The 22,512-nt window shown below is 39.0% G+C and overlaps 1 protein-coding gene and 1 long non-coding RNA gene across 2 annotated transcripts; one reads left to right on the top strand and one right to left on the bottom strand.

Moving 5' to 3' along the window:
- Positions 1–1,922: 1,922 nt before the first annotated feature.
- LOC130998563 (peptidyl-prolyl cis-trans isomerase CYP57-like) lies at positions 1,923–5,353 on the bottom strand. The gene is made up of 6 exons (XM_057923979.1): positions 5,323–5,353; positions 5,036–5,202; positions 4,441–4,657; positions 4,076–4,115; positions 2,941–3,559; positions 1,923–2,297 (listed from the first exon to the last, which is right to left on the bottom strand). The coding sequence occupies exons 1-5, from the start codon at positions 5,351–5,353 to the stop codon at positions 3,319–3,321; spliced, it is 696 nt and encodes a 231-aa protein (XP_057779962.1). The 3' UTR covers positions 1,923–2,297; positions 2,941–3,318.
- A 13,442-nt stretch (positions 5,354–18,795) lies between these two features.
- LOC130996901 (uncharacterized) lies at positions 18,796–21,887 on the top strand. The gene is made up of 3 exons (XR_009092876.1): positions 18,796–19,046; positions 21,004–21,067; positions 21,584–21,887. It is a non-coding gene; the product is annotated as an uncharacterized LOC130996901 (long non-coding RNA).
- Positions 21,888–22,512: the final 625 nt, after the last annotated feature.

The following is a 22,512-nucleotide window of genomic DNA, read 5'->3' as shown; positions in this document are numbered from 1 at the left end:
GTTCTTCTTCTACTTCAGTTTCTAGTTTGTTAAGCGTGGGGGTTCTCATGATTCGCTGTTCTAGGGTGCAGAGTATAACAATGTATGAATCATAGACTTGTTGAGAAATGCTATCGATCATGTATGCATATGTGATTCGCTATATCCCTCTGTAATATGTATCATCCTATGTTTCGAATTTCTTTTATATGAAGTGAGGGAAGTAAAATGCATATATGAGAATAGTGAACTGAAAAAAATACCTTGAATGTTTGCTATGGTTGAAGGTTGCAGTTGAAATACAAGGCAGCAGGTGTTCTGAAAATAATGTAATTGGTCCTTGCATTAATGCAGGTGGAATCATGGAAGAAGGTAGAGCATTGAAGTCAAGCTTACCTTGAGAATGCTTGGCAGAGAAGGAGTGCAGATTCCTGCCGTTGCTGCTAAGTGTTGAATGGAGAGAGTGGTGGTTTGAGGAGTGAAGTGTGGAGTTTAAACTAGAAGGCTGTATTGTTGGAGTGTGAGAAGTCCAGCAGGCTCAAGAAAAGGGGAAAATAGGGGAGTGTGCAGCTGCTGCAGCACATGTCTCCACACCCTTTTCCTTTTTCCCATTTTCTTAAACTTGGGTGTTGTGGCAGGGGTGAAGTGTTTACTGCCGCTACAGTTGCTGCAGAAAAAGGGGAGGGGACGCAGCTGATCTTATTCTCCCCTCTCTCCTTATATTATTTCTTTTGTTGCAGGTGGTAGAATAGAGTTGTAGTATACATGTAGGGTTGTAAGGTTGTGAAGTGATTTAAATAAAATCCTTCAGTGTTGGTCGTTCTGTATTAGAACTTTGGTATCGAGTTTTTCTAATGTCGAGCACTTGTATTCAGACGATACAGATTAATCGAATAATTCTTGTATCTGATATCTATATTGTCTTGTAAAAATCTAAATTAAAACTGTAGATTGCTAAATTAAATCCATAGATTTAATTCGATCATCATTAAATTAAATCCGTAGATTTAATTAGCTACAAAGTCGGAAATAATTCACGACTTAAGGAACAATATGAATAATTATAAATAACCTCCATCTTGATTAATAGATAACACAACTTTGCTAAGTTGGTTATAACCTTGAATAATAATTATTCATTGATTCAAAGATTAACGTCGCGATTTTAAACACGCGAAGATAAATAAATGCATACTGCTAGTGTAGCGACTCTGTTTCCAAATTACGTAATTCAGAATCATAGTTGGAATTCATAAAGCGTTTCATTTACTAAAAAAAAAAAGATTTAATAAACACGCAATACTGGACTTAAATAAATATAAAAGAGCGGGTTGTTACAAGATCAGCATTCACTACTAGAAAAACGCTCATAGATAACGGATAAAATCCGTTATCTATGAGCAAAAAAACCGTTGTGTATAGTGGTGTTATCTATGATACGTATCATAGACAACGGTTTAAAAACCGTTATGTATGTGAGAATAGATAACGGTACGAGACGCTCATACATAACGGTATGAAACCGTTATCTATAATGATTATACATAACGGTTTATACCGTTATGTATGAGAATTTTTCCGTTATGTTTTGTATGTTTTTTGTTTTTTTTCCTATCATAGTTAACAGTTTTTTTTCTATACATAACGGTATGAAACCGTTATCTATAATGATTATACATAACGGTTTATACCGTTATGTATGAGGATTTTTCCGTTATGTTTTGTATTTTTTTTGTTTTTTTTCCTATCATAGTTAACAGTTTTTTTTCTATACATAACGGTATGAAACCGTTATCTATAATGCTTATACATAACGGTTTTTGCACCTTATAACAGTTTTTTTACTTCTTATAACGGTTTTTGCACCTTTTATAACAGTTTTTTTGCACTTTATATAATTGTAGTATATTTTTAAATTTTGCAATTTTTATAAAACGACAAAATGATAAAATCAACAATAACAATATTATATATCATCCAAAATATTCATACATTATCATCCAAATATAATGAAAACTTCACATATATTCTATTTAGCTAGATGTTTAATTAAAAAATATTACAAATGCGCGCAACTTGCTAGACATTTGAAACGACGTTCTCTGCTTCAGCCTTCTCGTTTGTAGTAGTCCTCATAGCTCATCGACTCCCACCTACTTGATCTGCCAAGATGATAAACTCAATCACAATAATGAACTGGAGAATTAAAAAAATCCGGCAACATGTGAGTTACATAAGTAATCTTCAAGATCTCAATGTTCTATCTATATTGTTAAAATGAGAAGAAGATTACCCTGCACCAACACGAGCGAGTTCACCTGCAAAACATAGCCAACCCGAGCTTCTTAAATAAAAGAAATATGAAAGAGATATTTCAACTCTGCTCTATCTCACAACGTTACATATATACCGTATAGTTGAATATAGTCCGAGGGAATGAAGAAGGGAATAACTGAAACATCAATTACTTAGCATAATTCTATTCATAACTTTCTCAAGTAAGAAACATGAATCTCAACTTTGAAAAATCATTATCTCAACTTTGAAAAATTTCAAGTAATTTGGACAATAGGAACACTCTCGAAAATCCCTCACAAGACATTGGTTCGTCCAGCCAAACTTGACAGCAATACAGTTTCTGTTGAAACTCAACATATAACTCATATTTTGGCCAAATAAAAGCTATAAGATCTCAAATACATCATCTTACTACACATTAGCATGCTTTAGCTTGAAATTTAAATCATATTTAACTCATCAACACCAAGAAAGCAAGTTATAACACAACCAATCACCACAAGTTCTCCACTCAATACTAAAAGTCGTTCTTCCCTTATTCATAAATCAAAATTGGCTCAACACATAGTAACATGCTCAATATCCCCCAATCTCTATCATATAATCACATTCCACGCTCCCAAGAGTTCAATTACATAAGCATCAAACATTTAGCTATCTTACCTCAAGAATGCCCAAATTCACTTATTCAAAACTATTAGGAAATCATGATTTCCTGTCCAGTCCAGCAATCCGGTTTAGCACCTATACCATCCAGTGAAATGAAAATTACACCCCAAGAAAACAAAATACAAAAAGTGTAGGCTTTCCACATAGACGAAGCAAGCAGCTGGACTTTAAACATATTGAGTAGAAAGTAACAGGCACAGCTCCACTTAGTATAAACCTCAATTCTAAACATATTGAGTAGCAAGTAACAGGCTGTCAGATAACAACTTGAGAAATTCAGAATTCGAAACCATATGCAGCGAAATCCTTGCCACTCAATCAAACATACATCCACAAACAGTACAGATACATATTGTCCTTATGTAGCAGATTCTAATAACAAAAAATAAAAAAAGGAAGGAAAAGGAAATTAGAGCATACTTCATCTTCATGTCCTTGACGCATGCGCTTCTTCTGCTTGTGCAGCTGTCTTGATCGTTCTGCTTCTCCAAGCAACTGTAAATCTGCATCTGCATTAGCCAAGCGCTCAGCCCTAGCTTCAGAGCCTAATCCTTTTTTCTTCATTGACAACTTATCTGCTTTTGGTTTTTCATCACACTCACCAACACTGGACCTGGCAAGTGCAGATCAAAAGCCTTATGCCATGAACAAATATCTGCGTAGTTGAGTCTAAAATGAGAAACAGTATCCACAATGTATATTAAGGCCAAGATCCTCATTAAGTTGACCAGCTCATAAAAAATTAAAAGAAACATTAAATATAGCTACTTATCGAGTCACACAAAGTTTATCACTAAGTATCCATAAGATTACAACATTCAACATCCAATTAATCTGTCCTTGTCAGTGAGAAGGGCCAATGGAAGAATAGGTTCGCTAAAGAGATGTAAAGGGAAGGGAAAAGGTGGAATTCCCTTATGAGCCCCAATCATTGAAAATTTCCACTATGAGACTGACCGAATCAGCCCTTTACAAATTGGGCATAAAAATATTAGGTAAAAATTTCAACAATGATAGCAAGAGAAAATAAGAATACGGTGATACATACCCATCAGATAATGCTATCTGACAATTTACATGGCCCGTGATTGGAAAAAGAAAAGTATACACCAAGCATAAATAATCATACCTAGGAGGAGATGCTGCATGCTTCTGAGAAGCCTTACGCTCTGCTGATGCAAAATGACAAGTTCAAGTATTAAGGATTCAAGTCCAGTCAAGTAAACAAAGAATAAACAGAAACATATTTGTAAAGCAGGTAATAGATTCACTGCTACAAGAAACAATTTTCTAAAGGATTTCAAGTGGAAAGTTTGACAAGTTAAATCAGCAGCAAAGGACAAAAGGAGTACTACCACCAATGAAAAATAGCATAACTGATATTTGCAGTCTACCGAGAACTTACCCCAGGCCATTCAAGAACTTGAATGAAGCATCTGTGATCAATTATGCCAAACCATGAAATAATCAAATACTATCAAAAAATATGCTCACCATTGCGCAAGTCTTTTTTAGTTGGCTTGTCTCCTAGCTCCTGCCTTCTTCTTAGTATTTGCTGACGCATTCGTGTATCAAAGCTGGACTCATCTTCATCACTATGATCAGGAGAGTCGGAAGTTCCAGCACCTAATTCTTCTTTAGGCTCTTTCTTTGAGAGAGCTTCCCTCACAATTAACTGTGACTCCCTTGATTTCTGCTCTTCAGCTGAGTTCTGCAAAAGATAAGTTGCACCAGGTTTGCATGGATTAAATAATAATTGAACAATGCATGTGCACTTGAATCTCCATTTCAAAAATATGAAACATCCAACTTACGTATACACATTTGTGTGAACTTAAAGGCATGAAATAAAATTTTCGAACCAGAAGATTGAGAAGCTCTCTGTTGAAGATTTGGCATTGCACTACAGTTGGCTAATATATATGATAATGCTCTTATGATTAACATTAGCAATTTGGTGCACGTTTGGCATTCAAATTCCTACTCTCCATATTTCATATTCTCAAGCACTCAAAAGACAGTGATTGTCAGCACAAAGCTTGGAAAAATACTAAATTAAAATAATCTACTGACAGTATAGCGTCATTACCAAATGTTTTTCAAGACCATCCTTCAGAAGCCTGGGATCATTCAAAACATCATGGCTACTTTTTATTCTAGGATTGGCAGCTGCAAGTTCCTTCTCCTCTTCTTCAGCTTCTTCCCCAAATGAAAGCAAGTTCAATTTTTTGTACAACGGATCAAATAAAAAATTATCTTATAGCTTACAGAGAAGAAATGGTACCGCTGAGAGCATTATTATGTACCTCATCGATGATCAATAAACCTACTTGATAGCCTTCTGCTTTGGTACGGCAACATCGAAGTCAAGCTAACACAACCTATCTCCACGGGCTGCAGCTGCCATTTGTATGAATTCTGAAGCTGCAATTTGAGGAGACGCACTTAGATATGAAATTAGGGCTCACATAAATCGGGCTTTTTGGAGTTGAGATGTTAGAGATGGCTAGAGAAGGACTTGCGATGGAGTCGACTGCGCAAGCGCAGAGATGATGGAGGAAACGGTGAGGGGCAATTCGGAGAGAGCGGTGGCGCAGCACAGTGGACGGAAACTCAGGCGGTGACGAAGACGCGCTGGACGGAAGAGAATTGAAAGAGAAAAAACATCGAAACCTGAGGATTCTTGAGATTTAGGAAAAGAAGTAGAAAATGATAGAGGAAAAGAACCACCACGCCCATCACCGTGCCGGAGGCAGCGAGAACCGGCGATCTGTGCGCAACCCCGTGCACCAAATTTCGATTGCGCGCTCCTCAACGGTAAAGGACGAACCAGAGCAAGCCTAACACTCGCCTTGCTCGGCCTGCTTTGCTGCTGCGGATAGAGGGCGGCGGTGGCCGGCGTCTTCGACGGCGATGAGAGCTGAAAGATAGAGAGGGGCGGCAGCGGCTAAGTGAGAGATAAAGAGGGTTCAATTTGGGGAAATTCGGTGAGGGGTGGTTAGGGTTTGATTTTTGATAATAATATTAAATTTTAAAATAAATATAGAAAATAATACATAACAGTATTGAGACGCTCATATATAACGGTTAAAATAACCGTTATAAAAAGATGCTCATAGATAACGGTCAGCTTAACGGTTTTGTAGTACCGTTATGTATGCAACTAATAGATAACGCACAAACGTAACGGATTAACTTAAACCGTTATCTATGAGTATGGAGAACACTACATAGATAACGGTTTTTTGTCAAACCGTTATCTATACCTAAAAGTGCGCTCATACATAACGGTTTTTTAAAAAAACCGTTATCTATGCACTGTTATGTATGTAAACTTTTGTAGTAGTGATTGGAGCCCCACAAAGGTTTCTCATCTTCAACCAAATGGAAAATTGTAGACAGTTTAAAGGAAAATACAATAAAGAGAAAGATGTTTGACCAATTAAGGTCAGACAGTTCAAATGTATCTGCTGAATCTACAGATAAGGAGAGTGCAGACCTTCAATCATGGTTGAATCACTAAACTTGCTCCACCATTAAAAGTTCATTTATCCCATATAGCATCGAATTAGTTCATCTCTTAGTCTTTAATAGTGTAATATATCTAAAAATCTGGACTTAATAGCGTCAATATGTTCAAATCCTTTTATAGATCAATTTGGGGAAGCCTCTTTCTAGATTTGAGCCCTAATTTAGCAAAAAATCAAGTCCTGATTGGAACAACACAAAAATGAAGAAATAAACTTCCCTGAACAGTGGAAGAGGGCAGGGCTCGCTCCGGCAGACAGCGCGGTTGAGATTGGAGCTGGGGCCGCGCGGCAGTGTCTGGAAACTGACGGTGGTGACAGGAAAAGGGCGAAGGTGGCTGGGCGGCGGGAGACGGTGGCAGGAGGTGTTTGGCGCTGCTGGTATGGTGTAAATCGCGCCGACTGGTGGCTCTTCCTCGGCGTTCATGATAGGAACGATGGGTGGCGCACGAAGCCACCTTGTGTAGATGCCGGGAGATGGTGGGGGGCAGCGGTTCTGGAGTAGGTCGCGGTGGTGTTGCGCTGCGACGAAGGCGGCTGGGCTGGTGCTGTGGTGGTCGGACAAGTGGTGCGTCCGGAAGAGGGAGTTCAGCGGCGGATTGAAGCTAGGGCACGGCGGCGGCAAGGAGCCGCTGTTGTCGCCGGAGTATGGAGAGAAGAGGGGGCTTTGGACTGCGCTCGGAGGCGGCGGCCTTCCCGCTGTGCGGTCGACGGGAATCGACAGGGAGGTGGCTGTAGATTATAGATCTAGGATTTCAGGCGCGGTGTGGTGTGCGTGCATTTGAGTCAGAGAGAGAGGAGATTAAGAGGGAGACGAGGGTGGGCGGCGACGGGCCGGCGCGGGGCAGCGGCGCCGGTGGCGGAGTCGAGAGGGGAGAGAGAGAGTCGAGAGAGACAGGGAGGACGCAGGAGGAGGCAGAGAGATTAGATGAGAGAGACGAAGAAAACTAGGGCTTCTAGTTTGGGGGTTAATTTCTAAATTTTCTAAATAAAATCTATTTTTTTTTTCTTTTTTTCAGTTTTAATATTCAATTTTTGGTATTTAGATTTGTAATTTAGATTTTATATAAGTGTTACTTAATGATAAAACAAAAAAATGTTATGATTTTTTTATTTTTCAAAGTCTATATCTAGAAATAAATTCAGATTTTAGGATAAAGAATTTATTTGTTATTTTTAATATAATATATTTTTAATATAAAATAATATTATTTTAAAAAAATTAATAAAAAAAATTATACATAACAGTTTTTAGAGACGCTCATACATAACGGTTCAAAAACCGTTGTAAATGACTCTTATACATAACGGTTCTTTAACGTTATAAAATAACCGTTATAAAAGATGGTCATAGATAACGGTGGCACAATGGTTTTGTAATACCGTTATGTATGCAACTAATAGATAACGCAAAAACATAACGCATTTGTTCAAACCGTTATCTATGCATTTAGACAACACTACATAGATAACGGATTTTCGCAAAACCGTTATCTATTCCTAAAAATGCGCTCATACATAACGGTTTTTGAAAAAAACCGTTATCTATTCACTGTTATGTATGTAAACTTTTGTAGTAGTGTGATAAACAAGCTTTGTGAAAAATTCGGCTTCAAGCAACGAAAGTCGTCGATGTATAATGCGCCAGCAAATAGGTTGGCTGAGGCATTCAACAAGACCTTGTGCAATCTGTTGAAGAAAATTGTTTCAAAATCAAAGCGTGACTGGCATGAACGCATTGGGGAAGCATTATGGGCATATCGAACCACCTATAGAACTCCCACGCAGGCAACGCCTTACTCTTTGGTATATGGGGTTGAAGCCGTCATTCCTCTCGAACAACAAATTCCCTCTTTGAGAATGGCCATCCAAGAAGGGCTAACTGAAGAAGAAAATGCACGTCTGCGTCTGGAGGAACTCGAAGCTTTAGATGAGAAAAGGCTGGAGGCTCAGCAAAAGCTGGAATGCTATCAAGCTCGTCTTTCAAAGTCCTTCAACAAGACGGTGCGAGTGCGTTCCTTTCAAGTTGGAGACCTGGTCCTCGCTGTAAGGAGGCCAATTGTCATCACACATCGTGTTGGAAACAAATTCGTATCAAGGTGGGACGGCCCATATGTTGTCAAGGAAGTCTACACAAACGGAGCATACATACTTCTTTCTTATGACAATGTCAGGGTTGGGCCTATCAATGGCAAGTTCCTGAAACGCTACTATCCATGAATGATAGTAGAAACAAAGCATGTACATATGTATATAGTTAAAAAAAAAAAAACAGAAAAGCCAAAAAAAATATAGAAAAGCAGAAAAGCCAAAAAAAACAGAGAAAAGCAGAAAAGCCAAAAAAAAGAAAAGCAGAAAAACCAAAAAAAAAATAGAAAAACAGAAAGCCAAAAAAATAGAAAAATAGAAAAGCCAAAAAGATGAGACAGATGAGAAACCAGAAATGAAGAAAAGCAACAAAATGGAGTGTATGAAGACAGCTCCTTGACGCACGAGCCTAAACTACATGTTACTCCTGGCCCGCATGAGTATAAACTGTGCACGGCACCCAATCTCAAACACCTGTTGATCCTATGAACTACGTTTTGACTTGATCCCTTTCAAAATGGTACGTAGACAGCTTAGATAATTTCTAGGTTCAGTCATGAATTGTGTTTGACTCTTTTCAGTTTATATCATCTAGTTATGATATAAGTTGATTATGTGAAGCCGAATATGTCTCAAATTGGGAAGAAAATCAAGCCATCAAAAGCAACATAAGCACATTTGGAGAGAGATGTCAAATATCCATCACAACGAAATGAGAATCATCAAAAAGAGAAATGATAGAAACTACGGTTTGCACCAATACTATGCAAATGGGTCTTGATCCTCCAAAGCTCTCTGAGCAGAGATCAAAAGTGACTCTGAGGTCTTCAAATTCCGCAGCATTTCCTCATCAACTTGTGCAACTTTGTGTTTGTCAAACTCTCTTTTAATTCTTGGATTGCACCTCGAACAGTATGAAAGGAGGCCCTATTTTGCTTGAAGAACAACTTCATCTCCGTCTTCCACATCTCTATCATAGCAAGCTCCTCCTTGATCAAAGCAATTCGGACGATGGCTTCATTCTCCTTAGCTTGAGCATCAAGAAGAGAAGACTCAATCTTCTCAAGCCGCTGTGCAGAATTCTCCCAACTTCGTGAGACGCCAAACATAACAACAATCTCACTCAAACCAGACTCAAGCAATCCCAGGTCCGAGCGCACCCAAGACCTGTCAAAGAATTGAGTCATCTGGCATTGAGGTCAGCTATGCATCGCTAACTTCACTTCTCTCCAAGCTAAAGTTGAATCCATTCGTGGAGTGGAAATACACGTTCACCAAACATAATAGAACACCATTGAGTCATCTAGCCTGCTCAAATTTGCGCAAAGAGAAGATGTAGTCAGCAATCTTCAAAGGTTGGACTCACAATGGCCCAGATCCGAGCGCACCCGAAATATGATTAAAGCCAATTGAGCCACCTGAAGTGTAAAGTAAACATCACTCAAATAAGGTCTTAGATGTGCTGCTGCTAGATTTTTTGGATGAACTCTCTGAGGATGGTCTTTAGTTGGGCTGATGGAGATGTCAAGACTGAAAGAAAAAATGACAATAGATTCCGAGCTTTGCAAATACTCAAAGCATCTCGTTTGGGGCAAAATCTTCCATGAAGTTGGTTAATGAGACTACGCCAGTCTTGAACATGACCCCCCCCAAGATTGTCATCGCCAAACTCTCATCGCTATTAACTGCAAGGAAAACATAAGAATTATTCAAAAACTTGGGAATTTACTTGCATAAAAAAAAAAAAAATGAAAATTGGGCCTGATTGATGTTAGACCTAATTATAAGGAAAATGGAGCCAAACAATAAAGGCCCATCAGTCCTCTCTCTCTCTCTAAAACTACTCTTTTTCTCTCTCTCAAAACTACCGCCTCTTCTCCCTTCACAGATCCGCCGCCGCCGCCTGCTCCAGTCCCGGCGAGTCGACGGCAGCCGCGCCTCCTCACGGCCCATCCTCTCTCGCCATCTCTCTCTCTCCTTCTGCTCGCGGTGGGCAGTCACTCCGGCGACCACAGCGCCGCGACGGCGACCGCAATAACACCGCTGCCTGCTCTTCTTTCTCCCTCTCGGCCGGTCGAGCAACGGCATCCCGAAGGACCGTCGTGCCACCGTCCTCGCCACTACCACCTCCGATTCTCCTTCTCAATCTGCCGTTGTTCCCTTCAAACTCCGGTGAGCAAAACGAAGGCCACCCCCACTGCGACAGCAACAAGGAGCTACTTCCGCCGCCGCTCTGAAGACTTGGATCTTCCACAAAATACCACCGCTGAAATCCTGAAAAAGCCGCACCACTACCGCTTCTGGGGACTGCCGCTATGCGCACAACTCTAGCAAAATAAGGAAGCAACAAGGAGCTATGCCCGGCGCCGTCTCCTTCACCGCCACACACAAGTCCGCCTCTGCCCAAACCCGCCGCTGCCTTCCATCAATTTCCAGCCCTCAAGTTCTCTCTTTCTTACTTGGTCAGACTGACAGCCGCAGCTTCACGCCATTTCCCTCACGCCACTGTCCACCCAAAATCCACCCACTGCCGCCAGCCTCTTCCCGTTGCCGGTGCCACATTTTCTGCAAGTGATGCTCCCTTTTGTTTCGCTGACAGTACACACATACACGACGATGCTCTGCTCCTTTTATCGAATCCGGCGTCTCGCCGCCGCATTGCTCCGACATCAGCCCCCCCGCTAGAGCAACGTCGCCGCCAAAGACCTCCAGTCATGGTCAGCTATAGCCTCCTTGGCGCTCTCCATCCTGGACCACCCCAAGTTCAAGGCCACTGACTCCTCAATCTCCGGCGAACGGCAGTGAGAAGCTCCCTGCTCTCCTCCCGCCACCTTCAACTCTCCGGCGGCACTCTGCGAAGAACTAGAAGCAAGTCTAGCTTTGTTTTGAGAACTATAGCTATGGCTATTATGGCTGGCGAAAGGAGAACTAGAGAAACTACTGCAGAAGATAAAGAAAGAAGGTTATTCTAACTATGAAAGCAGCCAAAGAAGGAACACTGCGTTTGTTTTGAGATACATATGCCTAAGAGTTGTCTCTATTTATAGATGAGAAAAGTAGCATCTAAAACCCTAGCTGCAAACCCTAGTTGCTAGTATGTGGGTTACAAGCTGCCAAGATGTTCAAACAAATTACATTTAATGACTGAGGGTACTCCTTTTGTACCTGCGCAGGAGACTAACCAAAATGAGGAAGTTGGGCTGTGGTCCAAATTTGGCAGCAAGAAACCTTGGTTTAAAAAGGAAAATGTGTGCTGCCAGGTGAAGGGTGAAGGACGCTTATTTGCTGTCAGATGTGCTTAGAATCTATAATTATATAAAAGCACAAGTTTGGGCTGCATTGTTTCCCGCCAGTGCGCAGCTATCTTTTATCCAGTGTGCAATTTTTGTTGCTGATTGACTATTGGGCCTTGCAGTTCAGCTGGTTTTGGCTCCAAAAAGTGGAGCCCAAACTTCAAATTTAAATTTTTGGAGCCCAAATTGTGTGCTGATAAGTGTGAATTATCTTCTATAAATAGTGCCTCATTAACTGCTAATTTTCACTATGCTGACTTTCTCTCTCTATCTTTGTTTTCTCTCTTTTGTAACTTTTTCTAGCTTTGTTGTAATTTCTCTCTATTCTTGGTTGTTCTAAATCTTTTGAACTCTTTTTACGGTTTTATGTTCTTCTGTGGCACTTTCATTTTAATTTTGTTTAGTTTTTTTGGAACTCAATGTACAATATTTGTTTCTATTTGATGCATAAACTATAAATCTAGAATATTAATAGCTAATATTTCTGAATTTTCTCTATAGATGAAGGCTTGAATCTGGAGCATGGGAACCTCTGAATCTGCAAAAGCAACAAATAGCATGTTATTAGATGCATATATATGCACATATGTTAACGTATCAACCATTGTCATTTTTTTTTCTGTTCTATTTCTTTTGCTTATCAAAAGACATTGAAAATGAGCAATCTAACTACCAAAACAACAGTTTTATTCTGAACTATTAAAAAAAGAAATGGTTTTTTTGTTCTTTTTCTTAAGCTTATCAAAAGACATCAATATGAGCTGCTAGCTGCGAAAAAAGTGGATTTTGCTTAAAAATAATTTCAGATTTTTAAGCATAATCATTAAACGAGAAAAAAGATATGTAAATAATAAATTGCATCAAAATGCAATTTATTGCAGAGGGTAAAATAACATTTCAAGATGAGCTAAAACAGTGATTTGTTGCAAGATAATTTCGAATTTTCAAGCATCATGGGAAGAAAAAAGAAAATCCCAAGAATCAATTAAAATCCTTATCCAAATGCATGAAAAACAGATCTTGAAGTAAGCAAACAAAATATGAAGAAAACAGAAGCAGACAAATATTGATGCACATATGAGAATACTTATCTGTAACTCTCTAAATCTGCACTAAAATGAGCAAAGTACATCATCCCAACTTGAAATAATATTTTACTTATTTAAAAAACGATAAAAAAATTTATTTATTTAAAAAAATCATAACAAAGACTCATCTTACAAAAACCAATTGTTTTGGCAGCAGGTATCCCTATCGTTCTTCGCCAATTCTGAAGTAGAACCACAACGTGTTTGGGGTTGTTGCGGCAGCCGAGGTCCTGCTGCCAACGGTGGCGGTAGCTATGAGCAAGGCGGCACTAGCGAGTTATTAATGTCGGCGAGCCAACAGTGGCGTCGAACGTCAGCGTCTCAGGTGATGACAACAGCGGCACCAGACGGCAGCAGAATATCTATGGTTTCGAGAATGGTGTGCAACTGCGGAGACAAGGCGCGGTGGTTAGATGGCAGTGGGTTTGATAGGGCGTTGTGCGGTGTGGGTTAGTGGATTCATCTTGGGCGACGGAGGAGAAGTTTGAAATTGATGGTGGAGGAAGAAGATCTGAAGATTTAGGTTTGGAGAGGTTGGGCGCCGCTGATGTGTTTGTGAGTAAAAACCCTAGAATGAGTGAGTTGAGGTATTTATAGTATGCATAATTGGGCTTTCTTTGTGTAAGAGTTCATGGGCTTGGGATGTGATTAATTTTTAAGATGTAATCTTTTTTTGCAAATGTGATTGCCACTTTCAATTTGATTAAAATGTTCAAAACTCCCATGATTTCGACTGATGCTTCTTTGTGTTGCAAATTTTACATTAACATGAAAATTAAGATTAATAATTGATTCTAAATAATTTACATAATAAACTATAACTATGATTAAATTGTTAACATCGTATAATACAACTTTAGGATTAAATTGTTGAATTATAAGATTATATTGCATAATAAGATTAAATTGTTAACATCATTTATAAATTATAAGATTAATTATTGATTCTCATATTATGAAGTGATCTATTATCTAGGATGAGGGTTACAACTTTAGCAAAAAAGTTGTTTCAATTGGAGTTTCAGTGACAAGAAACTATTAACTTTTTGCAAATTAGAAATATTGATCAACAAATATCTTTCAGTCTCGAAAGAAAACTTATATAAATTTAAATTTGAACCAACCTCAAGATATTTGATTTTCTATTTAATAATAATCTTGTAGGAGTAGATACTAATTATGATTGAATATGTACCCATACTTCCTCTAATAGATTAAGCATTTTAGTGAAATTTAATTGGCAGATTCGTACCACCATGAACCTCCATAAATGTTAATATATCTAACAGTGTGCTGAGTGCGAGCCAATGTTGAGAAAGCGCAGAGAGATAGAAAGAGGATCGGCGACCGCGTGGATGCGGGGAGAGACGAAAGGCGTCTAAGCAAAGATGAAAAAGAAAAAGAGGAACAATGAAGAGGCTGAAGGAAGGCAGATTGCTTTTATTTTTTAGGTAGAAAAATATAGTAACAATTTTTATGCTTAAAAATTGTTTGTTAACATCTTGAAGGAATGCATGCACTTTGACGGCAATTCCAATTACTTTGACTTTTAGTATGGTTTGAGTTGTTTTTTTAGTTCTACAATCACTTAAGGGAGAGAGCATGTTACGAAAAAAACCCTAGTTTTACGCAAAAAAACCCTAGTTCCTGATCTTTTGGGCTTGTGACTACCGTCCGTCTGCCGGGATGACGGCGCCGGAGGTCGTCGCTCTTCCTTCTTCATCCTTTGCACGTTCGCCCTCACAGTTTCCTCAAGTTTCCAACAACTTTGCCTTGCCCCTCGAGAGAGTTACGCACCCGGACAACCCGACGCAGGAAACCATGGATTCCTCCCATGCCGGAAAGACTCCGGCGAAGGAGACTGCTGTTTCGATCAACATCGATAAAGCCGAAGTAGTGAAACATCAGAGCAGGACTTTCTCTTCAATTGTTAACAAATAACTTGCAAAAGAAGCCAAACCTTTTGATCCACAAATTCACGTCTCTTAATTCGGAGAAAAATAGGGAGTGGTTTCTTCCTCTCCGTCCCCAAGGCCCTTGTTGATCGTAACGTGGAGGAGTTCAAACATGCGGTTATTGGACGACTGTTATTACGTAAAGGTGATAAACCTAGGGCTACGAATGATATCAAAGCCGAACTTCAGCGCCTCTGGAGTACTAAACATGATTGGCAATTGATACCTATGGGGAAGGGCTTTTTTACGTTAAAGTTTGGGAATCAGGCGGATAAACTACTGGCCAAAGAGAGAACGAGTTGGGAGCTTTCCTCAGGTTCCCTACGTATTCGTGAATGGGTTCGTAACTTTGATCCGCATAAGGAAATTTCTTCCCTCTGCCAGGTGTGGGTAAGGATTTATAATATGCCGGTTGAATACTGGCACCCGGAAGTGTTTGCTGCGATTGGAAGGACGCTAGGATTCCCGATTAAGTTTGACGGGGCCTCGGCTAACAGGGAAGTGGGAAGTTTTGCTCGCTTACTTGTTGAAATCGATTTGGCTCATCCTTTAGTGGAGTCCATGACACTTGACTGTGATTTTAATTCGTTCTATGTTGAATTTGTGTATGAACAATTGCCTTTCTATTGTTCTCATTGTAGGATCACGGGACATTCCGTTGACAAATGTAATCGTATCAAGGCCAAGCAACAAGAAGTCGTTGGCCCAAGGAATGATAAGACTGCTGATAAAGATACTGCTGCTGCTGCTGCGGCAAACAAGGGAAACAAGGGATTCTCTCAACCAAAAAAAATTAGCAACTGGGAACCTAGGGAGAAGGAGCTGACTCTTGCTCCATGTACCAATCAGTTTGGTATCTTGGATTGTGATGAAGGGGTAGAGCTTGTGGAAGGTCAGGCTGACGTCGAGAATAGTAAGGAAAGTGAGAACTTGGATCTTAATGGCCCGGATTTATTAAAAGATATGATTGTTCCTCCTTGCGATGATGAGATTGCAACGAAAAAGAGTGATGGTGTTGTTAATGAGGCTGATTACGGAGCTCATTCTGTGGAGTGCGACAGTGAGGATGATTCTGTGGAAGAAACTATTGATACTCATTCTTTACAAATTCAGAATTTGGAGGAAAAGGTTACGGAGCAGTGCACTAATAGCAGAGTTTCGCCATCTGCTGAATCCAATGACAGAAAATCTACCTCTACCAATATGAAAGAGGTAGCTTTGGTTGACACGGAAAGATCGATGAAGGTTCAGTAGGTCGTCAAAATGGGTTCTGAACCTAAGAAACGAGGAAGGCCGGCTGGTGGAAGCAAGAAACAGATTCCGGTTATGGATGATAGTATCAAGGGACGTCTGAGGAAAGCTGAACAGAAAGTTAATCCGAACCCAAAGTCCGTGGAGTTAATCAATAATAGATTAAAGTCAGCGTTTGATGCTGGGCAAACTCCGAGGGATTTCGTGATTGATAAGGGGCGAGCAGATAGTTCTACAACTATGTCCAATGTCGCAGCAGGAAGATGGGCAGAAGAAGTGGAGAAGGGCGACCTTCACTCCACATACCTTATATAATTCTCATGAATTTTCTTGTTTGGAATATTCGTGGATTCACGGAAGAATCCAAACGTATTATCAAGGAGCACTGCGCTTCTTTTTCACCTATTATTTTGGGCATCTTGGAACCCAAATCGGATCTTTCTAAGACCTCCGTTGCTTATTGGAATTCTTTGAATTTGGTGGCGCATTTTCAGAATTCCAGAAATAACATGAAGCCCAACATTTGGCTCCTTTCTCATCCCGATGTCTCTGTTAGTATTGTTTTCTCTTCTGAGCAGGTGATTATTTCGGATTGTGTTTGGCGGCAGCTCTCTTTCAGGATTGGCATCATTCATGGTGCTAATTGCCATATTCAGCGCAGAAAACTCTGGATCGATCTTATTGCTTACTTGGATAGAAGCACGGTTTTTCTGGGGGATTTCAATGTTGTGAAGGGTTCTCATGAGCGGCTCAGTTCTTGTCAGCCCAACTCCACGGCTTGTCGAGAATTTCGGGATTTTATTGATGCTTCTGAGCTTATTCAGGCCCCCTCCACGGGGCTAAAATTTACGTGGTCTGGTCGTAGATTTATGCCTCGTCATGTTGAGTCCATTCTGGATAGAGCCTTGTTCTCTAGCAATTTTGCTGATCCTTGGGACTCTGTTCACACTCATATTCTTCCTAGAATTACTTCGGATCATTATCCCCTTCTGTTGAAATGCCAGAAACTTCAACCTCATAGACAACGCTCCTTCAGGTTTCTACACATGTGGACTCTTCACCCAGATTTTTTAGATGTGGTTCGTGGAATCAAGATTACCATTCTCCTTGTCCTATTTACACGGTTATGGCCAAGCTCAAACGCCTCAAATATGTGTTGAAATCTTGGAATAAGGTCACTTTTCGTAAAGTGGAGGTCATGTTGGCTGAATATCAACAGGAGCTCATGGATGTTCAACAGCTTATTTCGGAAGAAGGCTACACGGATGACTTGTTCACCAAGGAGGTGCAGGCGCAAGCCAAAATTAATGTCACGCTCACCAAAAAATCCAGCTTGCTTCAACAGCAAAGTCGAGTGAAATGGTTGCAAGATGGTGATAGAAACACTTCTTTCTTTCACACGATGCTCCGCTATAAGCGACGCCAGTACAACATTGAAAGTCTTAGGATTAATGGAGATTTGGTTCACGATGAAGACCTCATTGCTGATCATGTGGTGCAGTTTTTTACTACGCTTTTTACTGCTCAAAATCAAGTTGTGAGTGATATTGTAGAGGTGGAGGCTATCCTTGATCCGGTTGTTACGGACATACATAATAGAGTGTTATGTCGTATTCCTGAGGATGAGGAGATTACGGCTGCCGTCTTTGATATGGATGCGCTCAGCTCCCCAGGCCCGGATGGGTTCTCTGGGAAGTTCTTTCATACTTGCTGGGCTGTTGTTAATAGGAACGTGTTTAAAGCTGTAACACCCCGTACTTTTCCCTATGTTGAGAAATAGTATCTTAACACTAATGAGAGTACTGAGATGTCGAAATACGAGACATTTTCTTTTATGAGCAGATAAGACAGATTGTCTTTAAAGAGATATACGAGTGAATAAATCGATGATAGAGTTAGAGTGATGAGATTTGAGAAATGAGTTGAGATAGAGATGCTGATTGAATTGAGCTGAGATTTTATTTTATTTCCAACTACCGGGAATAGAATTACCGGATACCGAATTATCAGAGTTTGACTGTCCTATTAAGAAAATAGGAATAATGAGTTGGAAATAGAGTCGAGGAAGTAAGAGTGAGAACCTTGATGAAAAGAGTCGGTCAGAGAGACGTCTAGTTGTTTGTATTTGCCGACTGCTTTGACGTGATGTTATGTGATTTTACGTGACTGATTGATTATATGATTTTCGTTACTTGTGTCTTTATGAGCAAGTTATTATGATTTTTATTTGAGACTTTAGCACTTGGAATTTTGATTAAGTTTCAAAAGCAAGTGCGGTTTATTTTTACCGAGAAATTGAATGATGCCGGTTTATGGAAATTTTTCCAAAGCATAATATTTTTTAAATTATTTATCTTATGATGAGGAATATTATAATCAAGTGAGTGCACTAATATTAGTGCTTTATTATTTTATTTGATCACATGAATAATTATGCTATGGTATTTTATTATGAGTAATATTTCCATAATTATTGTGATGATTATTTAATCACCCTTCTTACATTAATATTTTAATTTTCCAAGCATGTGACTTATTACCAAAATTTACCAAGTGTAGAGATTGAGAGAGTAGAGATTAGAGAGAGGGAACAAAGCATTAATTGCATATATTTGCAAATCTTCACTAAGATCACCATATCAATTCATATCTAACAAAATCCTCTCTCTCACTCCTTCATCCTCACCAATTCGACTCTCTCTCTCCCCCTTCATCTCTCATCTTCCTCCATTAACATCCATGGTAGAACCTTCCGAAGCTTCCAAAAATTATACAAAACACATCAATCCACTCCAAAACCTTGCCTAAACACCTTCAATCTCCTTGGATTCAAGAAGATCATTGAAGATTGCTTCCAAGGCTAGAGAGAGAAAGTGTGATTGTTGGTGTAAAGTTTGGGTAAGTGATGTATAAATTCATAGATATGACTTGTATGAGGTTGTATGTGAGTATTCTTGAGAGATTGAAGCAAGAAATCACCCCTCCCTTGTTTTTGAAATTTTCGATCAAATGGGTCTTCAACCCTTCAAAAAATTTTATTCTTCTTTCCTTGATTTGGGGTGAGAAAAGTGGTCTATGTGATGTTTGTTGATGATTGATGTGTGTTGTGAAATATATGTCTTGAGATGTGAAAGTTCGATGGAGTTTAGTTTACCCAAAAATGAGAACTTTTGAGTCAATGATTAAAATGATGAATTGATGATGTAGATGAGTCTATGAAATGTATATGATGATGATTGATGGAGTAAATTGAGTATATGATGTCAATGGATGATTTTGATATGAGTTAGTTTAATAAAATTAGGGATATGTGTATCTATGCTCTAATTGGTAAATTGATGGATTATATGTGAGATAAATGGGTTAAGATTGATAGATCTATGATGAGATTAAAGATCCATGTGTGTTTATAAAATTTCAAGGAGTTTAGTTAATAAAAATTTGGACTTTCATGTCTATGTGTCGATTAAGTGATTTAGCTTAAGATATATGTTTCTGAGCATGATAGTAGTGTTTTATTATGTTTGATTAAGTCTATCGTTAGCTAAGTAAAATTTGGACTTAGTTTAGTTTGAATGAGTTTTTGAGTTTTCATATTTTGAGAAGTCAATGAGTGATAAAATGAGGTCTAATTGATTTATGATCATTATGTGAACGTTTGTCATGCTTTTGTTAAGAGTTTGCGTTGATACATGAGTTATCATTAGAGTTTAGTTTACATGATAAAAAGGGGATTTATATGTGTAAAATGAGTTATATGAGGTATGAGGTCATTAATGAATGATGGAGTGATTTTGAGCATGAGAATGAAAAGAGAATTGATTTGATGCGTTCGTTGAGACGTTTTCCTTGAGATTTGAGTTAAGATGTAAAAGAGGAGAGTTAATTCGAGTATGATGAGTATTATAATGTGTTTGAATGTTTGTGAGTGTTATATGTGTTTAAAATGAGCTTTGATTGGTTTTCTTTGAAGGAATGTTGAGTTGAGCATTTAAGAGTTTGAGATGAGATTTTGGTGATTTTCGTAAGCCTACTGACCTACTGTGATCGACGGTTTTTCGATGTCAAAAAGCTTTGAAAATTTTATAAAAAGTCTCTAAATGAGTCTTGAGCACCTCTGTAAATTTTCAAGTCATTTGGACTTCGTTGACTATTTTTATAAAATGCAAAACCTAAACTGCATATTTCTACCGACAATTTCAGAGAACAGGGGAAAGAGTCATTCTTTTCAATAGCTTCCTGTGTGATATAGCTTTCCAAATTTTTATGGTATTAACCTTATTGTGTTAGCTAGATATCCACCAAATTTGAGCCCAGTTTGACAACATTTACTATTTTTTACAAATCCAAGTTTTCGATTGCTCAAAACTGACGAATATGGTAGACTGTAGTAAAACAGTCATATCTCCCAAACCACTTGGAGTTTTTGGCTCTACTTTTTTTTTTATATGAAACTATACTCGAAGACCTTTCTTTTGGTATGAGTCTCGAGTCCAGGAGATGTCGGAGTCAGAACAGGTTAATTTTTGAAGTTGAGTCAGAGTATGAACAGAGCATGTTTTGATGATGTTTGATAGTATTTTCTTATGTGCCTTACGTGTTTGTGTTGCCTATGTGTTTGAGTGAAAATTTGACGAGTCTTAGTTGAGAGATAAATCGAGACTTAGAACCATGATTTTCTTGAAACCTATCCTTGAGCTTATGGATTTGAGATGAGTGGAGAGTCTATATAGAGTTGAATAAGGAGATAGAATATGAGATAGAGCAAGAGTTAAGGCATGAGATTTGTTAATGAGTTTCTAATCGAGATTCATTTTATGACATGAACCCTCGATGATGATGATGATCCCTGAAGACACGAGCAGAGCAAGGAAGTAAGTAACTCCGCTTTGACGGGAGAATTTGAGTAAGGTCTTCAGGTGGACAATATTTTGAGTATACGTTTATCATTCGAGCTTTCTAAAATGAATTGATGATGTTATGAGATTAACAAATGTTTTGAGATAAATGATGTTTGAGAACTGTTTGACTTGCCAATTTTTGACGTTGAGCTTGTATGTTACCCTCTACTGATGAGATGAGACGAATTCGGATCCTGCTACAAGCGGGGTTTTGTGCACAGAGGTGACTGTGAGCCGTCTTCGGGTCGGCCGGTCACGGTACTTGAGAGGGAGACCTACTTCTCAGTACCTTAATTATAATGATGAGTTGTAGATGCGGTACATACATGTCGATTACTTTGTCTGCAGACACATATTTATGATGTTGATTATGAAAACTGCATGCACAGATTCATTTATGCTGACTTATTTCTGTGTATTGCTGAGATGTGGCAAGCTTCAAACTTATAGCTCTAAGAGCACTTTCCTTGTTTTTCGGCGTTTGCCCACTGAGTATTATGTACTCACGCCCTGCATGTATTTCTAAATGTGCAGGCTAAGCGGGGAGCGAGATTGGTCTGGTGCTGGTGGGGAACCGTTTCAATCGATGTGATCATATTTAATATTGCCCTTATGATTAATAGAGTCTTGATGATTAAAATACTTCGTTTCTTTTCGAATCAAGTAATATACTCACGGTTATGTGTCTTCATACATATAATCGGTTCGCCTTTTGCTGCAATACTCTGCATATTATGCTTCCTTACGAAAAATGAGCGATACCCGTTTTGTTTTTGTTCGTGAAATTTCTGATAAATAAAAAGTTATAACGACGTTGACGATTTTACCCTTGGGTTCCTTTATGATGATTTCCATAACACCTTTTGATGCGAGCTTCCGCTTGATGTTCGACCTATTCTTCTTATCTTTTATTCTTTTAAAAATAGTCGTATCGATACTCGTACCCCACTATCACTAGTGTCGGGAATCGGGCTTGCGACAAAAGCGGTGCGTGCTTTCTTTGAGAATTGCTATCTTCCTTCGGGGTGTAATGCTAACACTTTGGTTCTCATTCCGAAGAAGGATAAGATCTCCTCGGTTAAGGATCTTAGACCTATTGTGATGTCTAATTTCTTCTTTAAAATTATTTCCAAAGTTTTGGCTACTCGCTTGAGCGCGATTGCTGCTGATACTGTCACTCACAATCAGTTTGGTTTTATCAAAGGTCGGTCTATACATGATTGCATTATTCTGGGATCCGAGGGCGTGAATTGCATGAAACGTTCGCATGGTGGTCGCAACATGGCGTGCAAAATTGATATTACAAAGGCTTTTGATACCCTTCGATGGGATTTTCTTTTCAATGTGCTCAGGGTTCTTGGTTATAATGCTCGTTTTATTCAGTGGATTGAGGTGATTCTTAAATCTGCTCGCATATCTATTCTTTGCAATGGCCGTACTTGGGGGTTTTTCCCTTGCTTGCG

The sequence above is a fragment of the Salvia miltiorrhiza genome, chromosome 8 (assembly GCF_028751815.1).
Source record: "Salvia miltiorrhiza cultivar Shanhuang (shh) chromosome 8, IMPLAD_Smil_shh, whole genome shotgun sequence".
Taxonomy (NCBI): Eukaryota; Viridiplantae; Streptophyta; class Magnoliopsida; order Lamiales; family Lamiaceae; genus Salvia; species Salvia miltiorrhiza.
The sequence above is the reverse complement of the archived record's forward strand: the minus strand, read 5'-3'. Positions and strand labels throughout refer to the sequence as shown.